Source organism: Chiloscyllium plagiosum, unplaced genomic scaffold (assembly GCF_037043375.1).
Source record: "Chiloscyllium plagiosum isolate Xiang-an unplaced genomic scaffold, Cpla_swu_hap1 HiC_scaffold_28, whole genome shotgun sequence".
Lineage (NCBI taxonomy): Eukaryota > Metazoa > Chordata > Chondrichthyes > Orectolobiformes > Hemiscylliidae > Chiloscyllium > Chiloscyllium plagiosum.
In genome coordinates, this window is record NW_028270166.1 from 49807289 (window position 1) to 49821415 (window position 14127).

The 14127-nt window shown below is 42.6% G+C and overlaps 1 protein-coding gene across 14 annotated transcripts in view; it reads left to right on the forward strand.

Moving 5' to 3' along the window:
• eps15l1a (epidermal growth factor receptor pathway substrate 15-like 1a) overlaps positions 1-14127 on the forward strand; it is a 395032-nt gene that overhangs the window by 99048 nt on the left and 281857 nt on the right. For all 14 annotated transcript variants that reach the window (XR_015751883.1, XM_043720767.2, XM_087976202.1 and 11 more), the window contains exon 3: positions 13948-14037. Coding sequence is in view for 13 of the 14 variants with exons in the window: in XM_043720767.2 (XP_043576702.2) it covers positions 13948-14037 (90 nt within the window). In the remaining variant the exon portion in view is untranslated. The remainder of the gene's footprint in view (positions 1-13947; positions 14038-14127) is intronic.

Here is a 14127-nt window from a genome sequence, read left to right on the forward strand (position 1 = left end):
AATATCAGTATTAAAATTACCTTTACTGTTGTCATAAGTACTGGTGCGGTCATGTGTCACCTCTCCACTCAAAGTTCTGATTGTGACCTTGAGATATTGGTGCATTGTCTTGAAAGAGGGAGCAATTGATTGGTGAATCACTAAAGTCAATGGCAGTACTTGGTATAATGCCTTGATATCAGTTTTCTTGGTTCTAGGACCTTAAAATCAATGGTTAAGAACATAAAATTTGGGTTTTATCTTCTCACATTATTCTGTATTCTTGGAATTGAATTTTATGATGTGTTCAGAAATGCTGATTTATTTTTGATCTTTTTATTAGTTTGTAAGAAAGTTAAGTCGTTTCAATTCATGAGGCACTGCTTTTATTAAAGTAATGAGGGGGCATCTGTTTGTTTGCAATTATAGTAAAAATGTCAAATGCAGAATTGCAGAACCTACTGCTAAATCTTTACCCGCAGATGATGTCAGTCATCATTTGAGGTTTTTCAAAAGGTTGAAATGATATAGATTACATTTGAACATAAGCACATACGAACTAAGAGCTATTTGTGCTATTTATCCCCATATTTGTATTTGTCTTTGTCTTGGTTGGAGTTTTCAAAACAACAATCTTTGTAGTGAGTTACTCATGATCATTGACTAAGTTACATTAGATTCCCTATAATATGGAAACAGGCTATTTGGCTCAACAAGTCCACATCGACCCTCTAGACCCATTCCCCTACCCTATATTTATCCCTGATTAACACTATGGGCAATTAGCATGGCCAATTCACCTGACCTACACAATTTTGGATTATGGGAGGAGACCAGAGGAAACCCACGCAGACACTGGGAGAATGTGCAAACTCCACCCAGATGGCTGACCAAGGCAGGAATCGAACCTGCGTCCCCTGGTGCTGTGAGGAAGCAGTGCTACCCACTAAGCCACTGTGCCGCTCCTGATCACTTCTGCATTTCTTTCTTTCTGCCCATGTTTCCTTGGTTTGTTTACTAGAAATAAAGTGACCCAGCAATTCTAATTCCTTCACCACATGTTGCAGTTCCCTTGTTTCAAGCCTTTAATTTGCCATAAGATTACAGTCCTGCCGTTTGACATTTCACACACTTGTCCCACTAAGTATTTCCTTGTATCCCACATCTGCCATTCACTCCTTGCATGTAGCTGTCCCCTTCATGAACCTCAAAGATTTGAATTGATCTGTTGCAAAATCATCTTAATTAGCTATGCCGTGTCTGGATTGACATTTCTAATTCAGCTGCTTCTTTGTCAATAGCTAGATTATCTTCTGCGTATCATTGGATAGTGACATTTTTCTTCCCGATGATTCCAATTTGCCCTTGCCTAGCCTTTTTATCCTTGCAAAATTCAAGGAACTTACAGGTTTGAGACTATCCTTACAGTTGCTTTGCTCCTATTCTTACCCTTAGAAGTGGAAGCAAAGAACACATTCCATTCTGCAGCTTCTTGTCGACTGTGACCAGTCTATTCCCTGTTGCCCTGATAACCTCATCACTCATTATCTGACCACTCGACCATTGATCTCTGTCTTGATATTTACCAATATTCTAAATGGCTGACCACCTCTGACTCATCTTCAGTCTTCAACCTATTTAAAAATACTTCAATAAGCTTATTCCACACTATATCAGTGACAGGATTGAGATGGGAAGTGTCTTAATTCATAGCTTTGAATATTTGGAATTTTTTACCAGAGTGCTGTGGATAATTGAGTATATTCAATCCTAGGTCACAGAACATAGAATAGTACAGGCCCTTTGGCCCTCAATGTTGTGCCGACCCTTTATCCTACTCTAAGATCTGACCAACTTACATACGAGTCGCTTAAATGTCCCTAATGTATCTGACTCTACCACCACTGCTGGCAGTGTATTCCATGCACCCACCACTCTCTGTGTAAAGGACCTACCTCTGACATCTCCCCTATACCTTCCACCAATCACCTTAAAATTATGACCCCTCGTGATGGTCATTTCCGCCCTGGGAAAACGTTTTTGGCTATCCACTCTATCTATGCCTCTCATCATCTTGTAAACTCTATCAAGTCACCTCTCATTCTTCTTCACTCCAATGAAAAAGCCCCTAACTCCCTCAACCTTTCTTGATAAGACATGCCGTCCAGCCCAGGCAGCAACCTGGTAATCTTCTTGGGCCGATGGGCCTGTTTCCACACTGTAGGGTATCTAATCTAATCTAATCTAATCTAATTTTTAAAATTTCAATGATAATGAGATGACCAGAACTGAACACAGTATTCCAAGTGTGGTCTAATCGGGGCTGTATAGAGCTGCAGCGTAACTTTGCGGATCTTTAAACTCCATCCCCCTGCTAATGAAAGCCAACACATTATATGCCTTCTTAATAACCCTCTCAACTTGGGTGGCAACTTTGAGGGATCAATGGACAACGACTCAAATATTCCTCTGTTCCTCTACACTGCCAAGAATCATGCCTTTAACCCTGTATTCTGCATTCAATTTCACCCGTTCAAGATGAATCACTTCACACTTTTGCAGGTTAAACTCCGTCTGCCACTTCTCAGCCCAGTTCTGCATCCTGTCAATGTCCCCTTGCAACCTACAACAGCCCTCCACACTATTTGCGTCTCCACCAACCTTCGCAAAGAACATCACCAAAGGTTTTGGATAGTAAGAGAACTGAGGGATTTGCAGATTGCATATAATTGAGAAAGACATCATCCTGGCTCTTAGTGAATCATATTGCAAACTCAACCGCTCCATTCCTTTTTCTTAGAATGTAACTTTACAGCCTTTTCTGGTCACTATCACAATTTCTTGCCCTTGATCTTTGTTGTTCTGTTCTTTTCCCATCCTGTCTTTGAAGTCACCTTTAAACATGTTGATTATGTTCTTCTGAACACCTCACACATCTTTCTAAACCTTCTGCTTTTTGCTGCTACTTGTATCTTTTTATTTTTCCCTCCTTTGAAAGTTTAACCAAGTAGATAGCTACACTAATTTCTATAGAAATTCTCTCAGAATCTATAAAGTTTTCAATGTTATTCAGGTATTTACAACAATGATAATCACTAATTGCTTTTATATAATGCCCCATCAAAACAGGGTTTGATACTGTTGCTGCTCAGGGAGACTGCAGGCAAATTACCCAAGAAGTGATGGGTGAACAGCAGTAAGAGTTAGCTACTCTGTTGATTAAAGCTATGAATTGCAAAATTTTGATAATGCAAGATTTCATGGTTGATTAAAATTCTACCAAAGATGATCATGTGATGTAGGATTTAAACTTATGGATAGTAAAAACTACTTATAACACAATCACACCATGGAACACTTTATAGAAAAGTGATGTGCAGGAACAGGAAGTTGTGCGGTCACACAACAACCAGGAAAGCCAATTGCAAGTTTGAAACAAGCAGAGACTATAGAAGAAAGATGCAGATAATGAAAAGAGTTTCCCAAAACCAGGGCCCCTCCAAACAAGCAGCTACAGTGCCCTAGCTGTTCCAGAGCCTGCAGATCAAGAATGGACCATTTTAGTCACCAACTGTTGTGCCATGTTCCACAGAGACAAGCCTTCCTAAAATCTTTGCCAGTAAAGAATCTGCTGTCATTGCTGTTGGCTGTCCTGAAATTTGAGGCTGAGGGTCATGAATTTATGTCATGGTTTTAGTATGAATGAACAGGCCAATTCTCAACTTGCAGATCTTTGGGCACATGGGGTGGAGCATCCTATGAGCTAGTGGGATCTGGAGTTCAGGACTTGCTTCCTTTTCTTTTCCTTGCAGCTGCTGCTCTGCCCCATTATTAAGGTGTTGTGATTTAAAACCTGCTGCAGCTTAATGGGAAAGTTGTCACATTTTTGAATGATTGCTAACAAATTCCTTCTGCTCATTAAGTTCACTGTCATTGTGCTACAAGCAGAGCTTTAGAGTCACTTTGGAGTGTTTCCTTTGTTCTTACCTGGAATGTTGCCCATTTGAAAGTTGAGAGAACAGCACTTGCCCAGGGAGGCAATGGCCTACTAGTATTATCGCTGGATTGTTAATCCAGAGACCCAGGTAATGCTTAAAGACTTAGCTTGTAAGTCAGTGGCTTCTATTTACAGAAGCAGGAGCAGTGAGAGCATGGACCAGGGTGCTGCCGGGAAGGTAAATTTCTCTTTTATAGACTTACCTCGCAAATAGGCTGAGCGAAGGCTCAATAGGAGTGAAGGCAGAAACAGGGATTGCTTGATTCATGAGCTGATATATTTGTGCTCTGGCTAAACCCAAGACACTACATGTGTTGTGTCTCCCAGCTGCTGTCGTCCTCTAACCAAAAAAAAACTGTGTGTGGAGGGTTGGTAAGGTAAGGCTTCTTTTACATTTATTCAATCTCTCTTGGCAACTTAGGGCCGAGGAGATGGAGGCATGGGCAGTTGCATGCTCCTCTTGCAGGGTGTGGGAGGTAAGGGTCACCACTGGTGACTTTGTCTACGAAAAGTGCATCCAATTCCAGCTCCTCTCAGACCATGTTGGGAACTGGAGCTGGATGAACTTCAGATCGTTCATCCAGCTCCAGTTATAGGGAGATAGTCGCACTTAAATTACAGGATAAAGGTAGCTGGGTGACTGACAGGGGAAGAAAGGGAATAGGTAGGCAGTGCAGGGAGGTCCATTGTAGTTGTTCCTTCAATAATAAGTATACCATTTTAGATACTGTTTTGTGGGTAACCTACCAGGGGAAAGCCACAGTGGCCAGATTTCTGGCACTGTGGCTCAGACGGGAAGGGGGAGAAAAGGAGAGCAGTAGTGATAGGAGATTCAATGATGAGAGGAACAGACAGGAGATTCTGTGGTCGACTCCCAGATGGTGTGTTGTCTCCCGGGTGCCAGGGTCAGGGATGTCGCGGATCGAGTATACAGAATTTTGAAGGAGGATGGAGAGTAGCCAGAAGTTGTGGTACACATCCACATGGTGCACATCCAATGACATAGGTAGGGAAAGGGATGAGGACCTAAAAAGAGAATATAAAGAGTTAGGTTGGAAGGTAAAAGGCAGGGCAAGTCGAGTAGTAATCTCAGGATTGCTACCAGTGCCACAGGCTAGTGAGGCTAGGAACAGAGAGCAAGTGCAGATGAATATGTGGCTGCAGGGCTGGTGTGGGAGGGAGGACTTCAGATATGTAGATCATTGGGATATCTTCTGGGTAAGGTGGGACCTATACAAGGAGGACGGGTTGCACTTGAAGTGGTGGGGCACCAATATCCTGGGTGAGAGGTTTGCGAGAGCTCTTCAGGAGGTTTTAAACTGGTTTGGCAGCGGAATGGGAACAGGATCTATGGAGCAGATGATGGAGAAGGTAGTGAGCAGCCAGATATAGCGTGCAGAGAGTCTGGGGGACGGGTTAGACAGTTGATAGGGCAAAGGTGCAGTCAGTGTGATGGGTTGAAGTGTATCTTTTTGAATTTTAGTAGTTTCAAGAATAAGGATGGATCATTACTTGGAACTATGATGTTGTGGCTATTATGGAGACTTTGATATAACATGGCAGGGGTGGTTGTTGGATGTTCCAGAGTTCAGATGGAATGGTGGGGGGAGGTAAAAGAGGTAGAGGAGTGGCATTGCTAATCAGGGATAGTATCACAGCTGCAGAAAGGAAGGTCATCGAGGAGGGTTTGTCGACAGAGTCAGTATGGATGGAAGTCAGAAACAGGAAAGGAGCAATCACTTTATTGGGAGTTTTCTACAGTCCTCCCCAGGCAACAGAGACATGGAGGTGCAGATTGTGAGGCAGATTTTGGGAAAGTGCAGAAGTTGTCATGGGTGACTTTAACTTCCCTAATATTAATTGGAGCCTCCTTAGTTCAGATAGTTTGGATGGTGCAGATTTTGTCAGGTGTGTCCAGGAACGGTTCCTGACTCAATATCTAGATAGGCCAACTAGAGGGGAGGCCATATTGCATTTAGTTCTTGGCAACAAACCATGCCAGGTGTCAGGTCTCTCGGTGGGAGAGCATTTCAGTGATCGTGATCTCAACTCCATGACATTCACTATACACATGGAGAGGGATAGGAGCAGATTGTATGGGAAAGTATTTAATTCGTGGAGAGGGAATTCCAGTGTTATTAAGACAGGTACTGAGGTGCCTAAATTGGAAAAAGATGTTCTCAAGGAAATGCATGACAGAAATGTGGAAGTTGTTTAGGGAGCACTTGCTGATAGTACTGAACAGATTTGTCCCACTGAGGCAAGATAGTGATGGTAGGTTGAAAGAATCGTGGGTGTCAAGGGTTGTGGAGCGTCTAATCAAGAGGAAGAAGGAAGCTTACTTAAGGTTGAGGAGGCAAGGATCCGACAGGACTGTAGAGGGTTACAAGGTAGCCAGGAAGGAACTGAAGAATGGACCTAGAGCTAGAAGTGGGCATGAAAAAGCTTTAGTGTGTATTATTAAGGAAAACTCTAAGGCATTTCTATCCTTCAGAGAGGAACAAGAGGATGGCCAGATTGAGGCTAGGGCCGATCAGGGATAGTGAAGGGAACTTGTGCCTGGAGTCGGAGGAGATAGGTGAATTATTTGCTTCAGTACTCACTACTGAGATAGACCTTGACGCTTCTGAGGTCAGTGTGAAACAGACTGATGTGCTCGAACAGGTTAATGTTAAAGTTTGTGCGAAGATTTGTAGCTCGGGTGCTCGTTGCTGTGGTTCTGTTCGCCGAGCTGAAAAAAAAACTTCCAGCTCGGCGAACAGAACCACAGCAGGTTAAGAATGAGGATGTGCTTAAAATTTTGAAAAACATAAGGATAGAAAAATTCCCTTCGGCCAGATGGGATATACCCAAGGTTGCTACAGGAACTGAGGGAAGAGATTGCTGCACCCTTAGCGATGATCTTTGTGGCCTCACTCTCCAATGGAGTAGTGCCAGATCATTGGTGAACAGCAAATGTTATTCCCTTGTTCAAGAAAGTGAATAGGGATAATCCTGGGAACTGCAGACCAGTCATTCTTTCATCTGTGGTGGGGAAATCATTGGAGAGGATTTTGCGAGATAGGATTTATGATTACTTGGACAAACCTAGCTTGATTAGAAATAGTCAGCATGGCTTTGTGAGAGGCAGGTCATGCTTCACAAACCTTATTGAATTCTTTGAGGATGTGACAAAACACATTGTTGAAGGTAGAGCAGTTGATGTGGTGTAAATGGATATTAGCAAGAGGTTTGATAAGGTTCCCCACGGTATGCTCATTCAGAAAGTAAGAAGGTGTGGGATAAAGGAATATCTGGCTGTCTGAATACAGTATTAGTTGGCCCATAGAAGACAGGATAGTAGCAGATGGAAAATATTCAGCCTGGAGCTTGGTGACCAGTGGTGTACCACAGGGGTCAGTTCTTGGACCTCTGCTTTTCATGATTTTTATAAATAGAGTCATAGAGATGTACAGCATGGAAACAGATCCTTCCGTCCAACTTCTCCATGCAGACCAGATATCCCAACCCAATCCAGTCCCACTTGCCAGCACCCAGTCCATATCCCTCCAAACCCTTCCTAGTCATATACCCATCAAGATGCCTTTTAAATGTTGCAATTGTACCAGCCTCCACCACTTCCTCCGGCAGCTCATTCCATACACGTACCATCCTCTGAGTGAAAAGGTTGCCCCATAGGTCTCTTTTATATCTTTCCCCTCTCACTCTAAACCTATGCCCTCTAGTTCTGGACTCCCTGACCCCAGGGAAAAGACTTTGTCTATTTATCCTATCCATGCCCCTCATGATTTTATAAACCTCTATAAGATCACCCCTCAGCCTCTGATGCTCCAAGGAAAACAGCCTGAGCCTATTCAACCTCTCCCTACAGCTCAAATCCTCCAACCCTGGCAACATCCTTGTAAATCTTTTCTGAACCCTTTGAAGTTTCAGTCCTTGTCTTTCCAAATACATGTACATCCTGTCCCTCAGGATTCCCTCCAGCAACTTGCCCACCACCCACGTCAGGCTCACTGGTCTATAGTTCTCTGGCTTGTCCTTACCATCTTTCTTAAACAGTGGCACCATGTTAGCCAACCTTCAGCCTTCCGGCACCTCACCTGTGACTATTAATGATACAAATATCTCAGCAAGAGGCCCAGCAATCACTTCCCTAGCTTCCCACAGGGTTCTAGGGTACACCTGATCAGGTCCTGGGGATTTATCCACCTTTATGCGTTTGAAGACATCCAGCACTTCCTCCTCTGTAACATGGACATTTTTCAAGATGTCACCATCTATTTCCCTACATTTTATATCTTCCATGCCCTTTTCCACAGTAAATACTGATGCCAAATACTCGTTTAGTATCTCCCTCATAACTACTGGTGTTGCACACACAGGCTGCCTTGCTGATCTTTGAGGGGTCCTATTCTCTCCCTAGTTACCTAGGAAAAACCCTTTGAATTCTCTTTTACTCTATTTGCCAAAGCTATCTCATGTCCCCTTTTTGCCCTCCTGACTTCCCTCTTAAGTATACTCCTGCTGTCTTTATGCTCTTCTAAGGATTCACTTGCTGAAAAATGTGTTGCTGGAAAAGCGCAGCAGGTCAGGCAGCATCCAAGGAGCAGGAGAATCGACGTTTCGGGCATAAGCCCTTCTTCAGCCCGAAACGTCGATTCTCCTTCTCCTTGGATGCTGCCTGACCTGCTGCGCTTTTCCAGCAACACATTTTTCAGCTCTGATCTCCAGCATCTGCAGTCCTCACTTTCTCCTAAGGAATCACTTGATCTATCCTGTCTATACCTGAAATATCCTTCCTTCTTTTTCTTAACCAAACCCTCAATTTCTTTAGTCATTCAGCATTCCCTATACCTACTAGCCTTTCCTTTCATCCGTACAGCAATATACTGTCTCTGGACTCTTGTTATCTCATTTCTGAAGGCTTCCCATTTTCCAGCCATCCCTTTACCTGTCAACATCTGCCCTCAATCAGCTTTTGAAAGTTCTTGTCTAATACCGTCAAAATTGGCCTTTCTCCAATTTAGAACTTCAACTTTTATATCTGGTCTATCCTTTTCCATCACTATTTTAAAACTAATAGTATTATGGCCGCTGGCCCCAAAGTGCTCCCCCAATGACACCTCAGTCACCTGGCCTGCCTTATTTCCCAAGAGTAGGTCCACACACTGAATCAGAAAATTTTCTTGTACACACTGAACAAATTCCTCTCCATCTAAACCCTTAACACGATGGCAGTCCCAGTCAATGTTTGGAAAGTTAAAATACCCTACCATAGCCACCCTATTAGTCCTACAGATAACTGCTATCTCCTTACAAATTTGTTTCTCAATTTCCTTCTGACCGTTAGAGGGTCTATAATACAATCCCAATAAGGTGATCATCCCTTTCTTATTTCTCCGTTCAGCCCAAATAACTCCCCTGGATGTATATCCAGGAATATCCTCCCTCAGTACAGCTGTAATGCTATCCCTTATCAAAAAGACCCTCCCCGCCCTCCGCTTCCCTTTTTGTCCTTCCTGTAGCATTTGTATCTTGGAGCATTAAGCCGCCAGTCCTGCCCATCCCTGAACCACATCGCTGTAATTGCTATGATATCCCAGTCTCATATTCCTAACCATGCCCCGAATTCATCTGCCTGCGCTGTTAGGTCTCTTGCATTGAAATAAATGCAGTTTAATTTATCAGTCCTACCTTGTTCTCTGCATTGTCCCAGCCTACCCTGATTGTTTGACTTGCTTGTGACTTGGATGAGGAAGTGGAAGGGTAGGTTAGTAAGTTTACTGATGATTTGAAGGTTGGTGGACTTGTGGATAGTGTGGAGGGCTGTTGTAGGTTGCAAGGGGACATTGACAGGTTGCAGAACTGTGCTGAGAAATGGCAGACGGAGTTCAACCTGCAAAAGTGTGAAGCGATTCATTTGGAAGATCGAATTTGAATGTTGAATATAGGGTTAAAGTCCAGATTGTTGGCAGTGTGGAGGGATTTTGGGGTCCATGTTCATTGATCCCTCAAACTTGCCACCCAAGTTGAGAGGGTTGTTAAGAAGGCATATGATGTGTTGGCTTTCATTAGCCGGTGGATGGACTTTAAGATCCGCGAGTTTATGCTACAGCTGTATAGAGCTGAAAATGTGTTGCTAGAAAAGCGCAGCAGGTCAGGCAGCATCCAAGGAACAGGAGAATCGACATTTCGGGCATAAGCCCTTCTCCTGAATGTTGGGAAAAATTCATCTAGTTTATTCTCCTGCTGCACTTTTCCAGCAGCACATTTTCAGCTCTGATCTCCAGCATCTGCAGCCCTCACTTTCTCTCTACAGCTGTATAGAGCCCTGGTTAAAACACACTTGGAATATTGTGTTCAGTTCTGGTCGCCTCATTATAGGAAGGGTTTGGAAGCTTTAGAGAGGGTGCAGAGGAGATTTACCAGGATGCTGCTTAGTTGGAGGGCATGTCTTATGAAGGAAGGTTGAGGGAGCTGGGACTTTTCTCATTGGAACGAAGAAAGATGAAAGGTGACTTGATAGAAGTGTACAAGATGATGAGAGGCATAGATAGTGTGGATAGTCAGAAATGTTTTCCAAGGGTGGAACTGGCTATCACGAGGGGTCATAATTTTAAGGTAATTGGTGGAAGGTTTGGGGGGAGATGTCAGAGGTAGGTTCTTTACACAGAGAGTGGTGAGTGCGTGGAAGACACTGCCAGCAGTGGTGGTAGAGTCAGATATTAGGGACATTTAAGTGACTCTTGGAAGATAGTACATTGAAGGGTATGGAAGTTAGTTTGATCTTAAGAGTAAGATGTAAGGTCGTCACAACATCGAAGGCTGAAGGGCCTGTACTGTGCTGTATTGTTCTATGTTTGGAGACATAAGTTCGAATCCCACCACAGTAGTTGGTGGAATTTGAATTCAATAAAACAAGTCTGGAATTAAGTGTCTAATATTAACCACAAATCCATTGTTGAATGTTGGGAAAAATTCATCTAGTTTATTAATGCCCTTTAGGGAAGGAAACTGCCATCCTTACCTGGTCTGGCATATATGTGACTCCAGACCCATATCTGTGGTTGACTCTTAACTATCCTCCAGCGAGATGGCCACTAATTGCTGGCCTGGCCAGTGATGCCCTCATTCCCTGAGTATTAAACAAGTTGCTGGGGGGAGATGATTTCAAACCATTTAGGCACAGTACATTGAAGTTGATTTTGAGATGTTTTAGACTCCGTACAGTGTGGAAGCAGGCCATTTGGCTCATCCTGTCCACATCAACCCTCCAAAAAGCATCCCCCCAGACCCATCCCATCTCTGTAACCCTGCATGTTCTATGGACAAATCATCCAATCAACACATCCCTGGGCACTATGGACAATTTAATATGGCCATTCCACCTACCCTGTAAGTCTTTGGATTGTGGGAGGAAACCGGAACAACCAGAGGAAATGCATGCGGACACAAGGAGAATGTGCAGTCTCCTCAAAGACAGTTAGTTGCCTGACGTTGGAATTGAATCCGGGTCCCTAGCACTGTGAGGCAGCAGTGCTAACCACTGAGCAGTCATGCTTAAATGCTTGTGGAACTTTTCAAGAAGGACAGTTGCATGTTCAAATGGAGGAGGAGTGGGGATAATGTTGGTGGAGTTTCTCTAATGCTCTTATGCATCAGTGGTATATAGTCTGGGTCTCAGTGCTGTGCAGGAGCATAGTGATGACAACTATTCTGTGCAGTAGAACACTTCAGGAGGTGTTTATTGTTAAGCACTCACTGTTGTAGTCTATGAAAGGCTTAATTAAGAGCAGCCAGTTTGGTGTTTAATCTCTTCGTCATTGGTAGCCTTTTTACTGCTGACTATTGAGGCATAGAAATATCTATCATATTCTCAAGCTTTTTTTCAATATTTAAGAAAGATGCAATGTTCGACTGTCCATTTCTAGGTTCACCTGAGTTTTATTTTGACAAGGATAGACTGATTTCCTTTGGAGAATTGAAGAGGTTGAAAATGTTTCACAAACTGGTTTAGAATGTGCATTAGCAATGTAGTCATTGGCATAGCGTGGGTCTTTGTGGAGGGCTGAACGGCCTTGCTTCCACTCCCATGTCTTATGGTCTTTTATATCTGTTGTGGTCTGTTTAGTTTTGACATTGCAATGAATGAGGTTGAATGGTTTTCTATCCAAGTGGCATTTATTGTTGACAAATATTTGAATACCAATAATTTTGGAAGTGAGTAACCAATGTCAGGTCAATTGTAAATAGCACCAGGCCATCGTGTAGCCTTGCTTGGCTGCAGACCGATTTTGGAGGACCAAATCCCTTTGGTCACAGGGTGATGTTTCCCCTCTTCAGCTAACAGTACCAACTGTCAGTGGTGGAAAGGACATTTTCAAAAATCTCCTCAAACATGAATCCACAGTGGCTGCTGATAGTCACCAGTCTACGCCCCAGAACTCTGGTGGAATCCAATGATGATCCGCTATTAAGGGAAAATACGCACAAAAAAAAGCCAAACAGATAAGAAACTACAAAGCCTGCAGCACTGATGCTTTTCCAGCTGAGATTTTTTACAGCTGGCAAGTTTTTACTGACATCATGCATTAATCCTATTGATGTGGGGAAAAAAAAGAACTCTAAATGCTCACCCTGCATCTGCCCCAACCCCAAACTTAGGGAATGTGAGTTTCCAACTTGAGAAATGTGACAACTGTAACTGCCTTCAAATAGGGAGATAAATCGTGCTGTGGAAATTATGAAGATATTTCCATCTTGTTTATTGCAGGGGAATTCCTGACACAGATTGTCCTGAATTGCCCATTTCCTGTAGCTAAAGAAAGCTTCCCAGAGACAGGCTGTGGTTTTAGTTCTTCCATAGGAACCTGTGACACCAGTCATTTGTTGCAATTAATATCCAAGAAAAATATAGCTGAATAACATCAATAATACTTCATTGCACTCTTTGATCTGACCGTAGAGGCTTGTACATTGCGTTCTATGGATGTTTGAAAAATTGTTTCAAATTTGAGAGGATATGATTGCAACTGTTTTTTGAGGGCAATTTGAAGCTTATGTCGCCAGAATTCTGCCATCATCACCGAGTAATTGAATGTTGACTTTCTACCTGTTCTACTTTGCAGGGAAGATAAACCTGAATGAAATTGGTTAAGTTGAAAGTTTTGCTTATTACAGTCCAGTCTGACAGGTTTCGGTAATTCTCATGTGAGATGTTTAGAACATTTTTTTGCATAAAGTTCTAATTGAGTATTTGTAGCATTCAAATGTTAAGCAGTAAATGGGTGGAGCTGCATTGGGTGTTTAGATTCAAGGTGACTGCAAAGTAGTGTCAAATAGTGCAAAATTGTAAACCTAATTCAACAAAAATTATACAAGGTTTCAGCTCCTTTTCAAATCACATTTTAATAGCAACTGAAAACAAAAGGCAACATGAATTTTTCTAGCATCCATATCATCTTGAGATGTTCCAAAGCATTTTATAGGTAATGAACTACCTTTGGGCTGTAGTTGGTGCTATAATGTGGAAAACATGCAAATATGGATGAAGTAAATGATCATATGTTTTAGGTCTTGGTTGAACGGCAAATATAGCTCACAACAACAAAAGAATGTCTTAGTTCTCTTTAAATAATGCTGTGGCAAGTTTTACATTCCTATGGGAAGGCAGCTGGGTGTTCAGGATTAACATCTGATTTGAAATACAGCACTCCCGACATTGCAACACTTCCTCAGTGATACACTGAATACCAGCTCAGATTATGTGCTCAAATCTCTGACATTTGGCTAGAATTCGCAGCCTTCTGATGAATCAATGAGCCAATAGTGAAATTTAAATTTATTATTTTACATTATATTCAGTTTTGAATTTGGTAGCAATTTGTGCAGAAAATTTTAGAGTTACAAGAGAGGCAAGTGTTTGTGCAGGGAGTGACTGATGTGTGCTGAATAGGTGTTTCTGTTTATAGGTGGATCCAGCTCATACAGGAAAGGTTGGGCCAAATGAAGCAGCATTGTTCCTGAAGAAGTCTGGTCTCTCTGACGTTACCTTAGGAAAGGTAAGAATCCTGCAAAGCAAACCTCCTAAACCAATAGTATTTCTGTTATCTAGGATGTTAAATGATGAAAATGTTAAACGATGAAAGGAA